This window comes from Ananas comosus, linkage group 23 (assembly GCF_001540865.1).
Source record: "Ananas comosus cultivar F153 linkage group 23, ASM154086v1, whole genome shotgun sequence".
Taxonomy (NCBI): Eukaryota; Viridiplantae; Streptophyta; class Magnoliopsida; order Poales; family Bromeliaceae; genus Ananas; species Ananas comosus.
In genome coordinates, this window is record NC_033643.1 from 6,457,268 (window position 1) to 6,463,459 (window position 6,192).

At 39.0% G+C, this 6,192-nt stretch overlaps 1 protein-coding gene across 2 annotated transcripts; it reads left to right on the forward strand.

Annotated features, from left to right (window-relative positions):
- LOC109727784 lies at nt 647-1,799 on the forward strand. 2 transcript variants are annotated; one of them, XM_020257958.1, is made up of 4 exons: nt 647-973; nt 1,288-1,360; nt 1,478-1,534; nt 1,658-1,799. In XM_020257958.1, exons 1-4 carry the CDS (start codon nt 781-783, stop codon nt 1,710-1,712), a joined length of 378 nt encoding a protein of 125 aa, XP_020113547.1. In that variant the 5' UTR covers nt 647-780; the 3' UTR covers nt 1,713-1,799. The 2 variants fall into 2 exon arrangements, with proteins under 2 accessions (XP_020113547.1, XP_020113546.1); XM_020257957.1 differs by having other exon boundaries at nt 1,288-1,356.

The window sequence follows — 6,192 nt, forward strand, 5'->3', positions numbered from 1 at the left end:
ATCGGTGAATGACAGGCTAAGTCAGGATCGGAATGACAAGGCTAGCGAGACAATAAGGACATCACACCCGATAGTCCCACAATAGATGGGAAGGAGTTAGTATTTTGTGTTTGAACCCAACGAATTATTATTGCATATTGCTAGCGGGTCAGGTCGTTACAGCTATAGGGCAGGATGCTGGTCCATTTAAGCCAACATTTCTTTCTTCATCATCACTATTTTTTTTTTTCACTCAAGGTGATCTTGCTTTATAACTTTTGAATTCTCATGGCATCTTCTTCTGTTCTATCAACTATAACAACTCCTTATATGGATTCACCAATTTTCTCCTTTGCTCAACTTGATGTTAAGCAGATAGTGATGAATTGCCATGAATGGTCTATTTCGCTAAAGCTATTATTTGATGCTCTTGATCTTATGAGCGACATTGATGGCACTCCAACACCAATAGACAAAAAGAAAATGAATGAATGGGTTGCTGCTGATCGATGTGCCCATGGAATCATTTCTTCGTCTGTTGATATTGACATTCGCATGCAGTTAGTAACTTTTACTACTGCATGAGAAATGTGGGCGCATCTCCAATATCTATATGAACAATCAAGCTACTCTCAGTCTTATGCCAAATTTCAAGAGTTGTCTCTTTCCCATCAGGGAGAGCATTCTATATATGAGTTATCATGCATTCATGCAAACTCGATGGCGTCAACTTTTGCTACTATGCAGCAGTCCCTGTGTCGAGCTTGATCCATCTATGACTGTGCCACAAAATAGAAGCTAATGCACGACCAGCGACAACTTTTTCAATTTCTTGTGAGGTTACGACCAAAATTTGAAGCCCTGCGAGGTCAAATCCTTGATCGATCACCACTTCCCATGCTTGATACAGCTCTGGCACAGCTCATTGCTGAAGAAACCCGCCTTCGCGTGCTTCATTCATCTAAGCCTTCTCAAGCAACTGTTTTGGCAGCAGGTGCAACACCTTCCTCTCAACCCCTCTACTGCTTCTACACCTTCTATGCTCACTTATTCCAAATCGTCTACTGGTCCTCTTAAGAGGGATAAGCGGAATATTGAGTATCGATATTATCATATTATGGGGCATACAATTTGAGAATGTCGAAAGAAGAAGCAGGCATATCTCTTTCGACACTCTCATTACACATCGCATATCGCTGCTGCCGCCACATCCTTGGAAGCATCCAATGACGTAGCTCACACGGTTACATTGAGCATGCCACAATTAATGCATATGATTCACAATTCTTGACTAGCTACAACCTCCAGTTTCTACTGCAGATACTTCGACATCGAGCATATCAGGGTTAGGCATATATGCTCTCAACACCCGATCACGTAGGTACATCTGCGGACTCTCGGATTCTTGACTCTGGAAAATCCTTCTACATGACTCCTCATGCCTCCTTTCTTATGACACCCACTCATTTATCTTCTTCGATTAACAATTTTCCTGCAGGTGGTTCCTCTCTTCCTGTTACTCACTATGGAGCGTTGACTACCTTGGTTCATCGAGGTCGTTTTTCTATACCCTCAGTTTTTCATGTTCCTGATCTTTCATTAAATTTATTATCTATTAGTCAAATTATAGATCGCAACTGCATCGTCATTTTTAACTCATCCTCTTGTTTTGTTCAAGATCCTTCCACTGGGCGACTGATTGGACATGCCATAGACAAGTTTCGCATCTATGAGCATGACTTCTACTTTTTTTGATGTTGATCTTTGGCATCGTTGATTAGGTCATTTATCTCAAGACAACTTAGATATTTTAATTCGAAATGGAGTTCTTGGTATTGTTTCATCTTTTAAATTTTCTTCCTGTTTAGAATGTAAACTTGCTAAACAGTCTACTAAATCTTTTGGGGCAATTTCTTATACCCCTTAAAAGTTCCCGACTTTCTTATTTACCCCTCTTAGAAGCCTAATATTGAAAATACTTTTTTTACGTTCCAACATATTTCAAATATATCCCTAGAGTTAAAACCTGTTAATGAACTCTGTTGCTCTGTATAAAATTACTATTTTGCCCTTTCAAATATATCATTCCACCATCACTGATTTTTTTATTTGCCCTTAAATCAAGGGCACAAAAAGTATTTTGACTTTTGGTCTTTTCAAATATATCCCTCTACCGTCACCAACATTTCTTATTTGCCTTTAAGTTAAGGGCAAAATTGACATTTTAATTTTTTTTAACTGTTGTAGATATTTAACTCACGTTTAACCCAAGTTAACTTAACGGGTGGTAACTGTAGGAGTATTTTGAAATAACGGAGGAACATATAAGGGGTATATTAGAAAGAAAAAAAAAAGTAGGGGTAAATGAGATATTTTCAAAGTTTTGAGGGGTATATAGGCAATTATCCCAAATCTTTTCCCACTAGTGAAACTACTGCTACTAATATCATTAAAATTGTTAATTCCGATGTTGGGGGACCTGCGTCTGTTTCTACATGCATAAAAAATAGGTAATATGTCATTTTTGTTGATGATTTCTTACGTTTTACTTGGATATATTTTATGCACCATCGTTTTGAGGTACTTCAAATCTACAAAGATTTTACTGCTATGATTAAAACTCAATTTGGTACTGCCATCAAAATTTCTCAATCTAATTTTGGTGGAGAGTACCTATCATATGAATTTTGATGCGTCCGTGCCTCTCAAAGGTACTCTACCACAGCTTTCTTGTCCTTATGCTCACCAACAATACAGTGTGGCTTAGCGAAAGCCTCATCACATTTTGGAGTCTGCTCGTTCTCTCCTTATAGATGCTTTTGTTCCTCATGAATTCTGGAGTAGTGTTGTTTTCACAACCGTCTACCTTATTAACTTTGTGCCCGCTAAAACTTTGTCTGACATCTCACCTGGTAAGTGATTGTATTCTAGGCCACCAATATATTCTCATTTAATGGTTTTTGGATGCACTTGTCTTGTTCTTTTACCACCGACAGAACAAACAAAACTTTCTCCTAAATCTGCTATTTGTGCTTTCTTTGGATATCATCCTGAGCATAAAGGATATAGATGTTATGACCCCGTCGCACATCCTCTTCGTGTTTCTCGTGATGTGATACTCTTTGAGGACATTCCATATTACACTCGCATAATCTCCAGTGATGCTTCCAAACAATCAACTATATAGATGGCACTAGTGCAGTTCCTTCGTCTAGGTAGGCTTCTTCCACCGTCCCTATAGTTGACAATCTGACTACCTCCGAACGACTATATCCACTGCAAATTCGCAAACCTAAACAATTCTTTGGTTGTCTAACTTCTCAATCTTTCTCTATAGAATTTCATATTTTTCTAGCCTCTATGCATAATCACCAAGAGCCACAGTCCTTTTTTCAAGCTATTGCCATCCCTGAATGGAAAGCAGCTATGTTTGAATAACTTGATGCTCTTCAACACACCAACACTTGGAATATTGTGCCTCTACCAACAAATAAAGTTCCAATTAGGTGTAAGTGGACTTATAGAACTAAAACTCAATCTGATGGTTCAATAGAGCACTTCAAAGCTCTTTTGGTTGCTCGTGGTTTTAAACAGGAACACAGGTTTGATTATGAAGAAACTTTTACTCTTGCACCAAAAATGACATCTGTTCGAGTTACTATAGCTGTTGCTGCAAATTGTCAATGGCCACTTTACCAGCTTGATGTCAAAAATGCTTTTCTGCATAGTGATCTTCATGAAATGGTTTATATGCCGCCACCACCTAGGCTTCCTCATTCTCCCAACCATGTGTGTCGGCTTCATTCGGCTATCTATGGCCTTAAACAAGCTCCCAGAGCTTGGTTTGAAAAATTCTACTTTGTCATGGTTTGAAAAATTCTACTTTGCCATCCTTGCCATAGGTTTCTCACATAGTGCAAATGATTACGCTATGTTCATTCACACATCTGGTGACATAAAAACTATTCTCTTACTCTAAGTTGATGATATGATAATCATCGGTAATGATTTTGAGCATATTCAATATGTTAAAAATTATCTTCAACAACAATTTGAAATGAAGGATCTTCGGTATCTCTGATATTTTTTGGGCATTAAAGTTGCCTATGGTCCTCGTTGTTATCTTCTATCTCAACAAAGATACATCACAGATTTACTATCTCGTGGTGCCTTAACGAACGACAAAATCACTTCGACTCCTCTACAACTGCATCAAAAATTGACTCCGACTATAGGAGAACCTTTAGAGAATCCTACTTCACTATCGAGAATAGGTGGGTGATCTCGTTTATCTAATGATATCTCAACCTGGTATTACTTATGCGGTTCATGTAGTCAGTCCATTTGTACAAGCACCTACTCCTGCTCATTATGCTGCTCTTCTTCACATCTTACAATATTTTCGAGGAACAACTAATCAGGCTCTTTTCTTTCCATCTTTCTGAAAATTAGAACTACAAGCCTACTTGGATGCTAATTGGGTAGGAGATCCTACCGACCGTTGTTCCACTACCGGCTATTGTGTATTTCTTGGTGATTCACTTGTTTCTTGGAAATCCAAGAAACAAGATATAGTATCCTAGTCAAGTTCAGAAGCTTAGCAACGTGCTATGTCTACTACCACTTCTAAAATTGTGTGGTTACAACACTTTCTTTATGACCTTGGCATTATTTTAACTGCCTCAACTCCTCTTTATTGCGACAATCAAAGTGCTATTAAAATTGCTAATAATCCGATTTTTCGTGAAAGTACAAATCATATTGAAATTGATTGTCACTTTGTACGTCATCATTATCTTGCTAGCACTATTATACTACCGTTTGTTCAATCAAACAATCAAGTTGCTGATTTCTTCACCAAAGATCATACCCTACAACGACATCAGTATTTCTTATCCAAACTCTGGTATTTGATCCACCTTGAGTTTGTCGGGGGGGTGTTATCTTGTATTAATGGTATATTATATAATTGGGTTATTTGCATACACGTCCTTGCAAACATAGTGAATTACAGAAATATCCCTGCAAAACGAAAATTTCATAAGTTGTCCCTGCAAAAGTCCTAAGTTATACAGATATATCCCTCTAGTTAAAATCCGTTAGTGAACTGTTTATTTTTTAACAGTTTACTTGTGAAATGACTTTTTTGCCCTCACAAATATATCCCTCCAAAAGTATCCCTCTTCCCCTTCTCTTTCTTTTCCTTTTCGGGCCGTCGAAGCAGACAACGGCGGCGGCACGGGGTCGGGTCCGCCGGCGACGAAGAAGAGAGAAGAGAAAGAGGGAGAGGAAGAAGAAGGGCGAAGAGGAAGAGGGAGAGGAAGAGGAAGAGGAAGAATGAGAGGGTTCGCCACCGCCACCACATCTTCTCCCTCGCCGGCGACGAAGAAGAGGGAAGAGGAAGAGGGAGAGGAAGAGGAAGAGGAAGAGGAAGAAGGAAGAAGGAAGAAGAAGAGGGAGAGGATTCGCCGCTATTGCCGCTGCCGCTGCCACTGCATCTCCTCGCCGGCGACGAAGAAGAAGGAAAAGGAAGAGGAGGAAGAGGAAGAAGGGTAAATCCGTCAATTCACATTATAATTAATCATGGTTAAGTATTTTAACCGTGGTTAACGAAATTTTTCTAATAGACCTTAACGGCAAGGATATATCTGCATAACTTAGGACTTTTGTAGGGACAACTTATGGAATTTCCGTTTTGCAAAAATATTTCTGCAATTCACTATTTTTGCAGGGACGTGTATGCAAATAACTCTATATAATTATGTGATATGGGCTTGATTTGGGGCGGAAGTCTTTCCTTGTATACTGTTATTCCTTTTATTATCGGATTTTCATTCGGGATTACTTTGTATAGCTTTTAGAACCTCTCTATATTAAGAGAGCATTATGATGAATAAAGGCAGAGCAATACTATTTTCCAAATACTTCTCTCAATTTGCAAGAGAAGTGTAATGGGCTTCTACATTGACAATTCGCGTAATGGGGGAGGCTGAAGATAGAGAATAAGGCCTTATTTGTTTGGCAAAGAAATTTGTAGGAGCGTAGTGCGGAAACACTCAAAGTGTTCCAATTGCGCAGCAAAGAAGGTGCAGCAGACTCATTACTCATTACTCGACTTTGGGGAACAGTCGCAAGTTAATGTTCCAACTCTATAGAGAAGGTGAGGAACAGTCATGAGTTAAAACTCTGTAACTCCGCCCCCCCCCCTTCCCC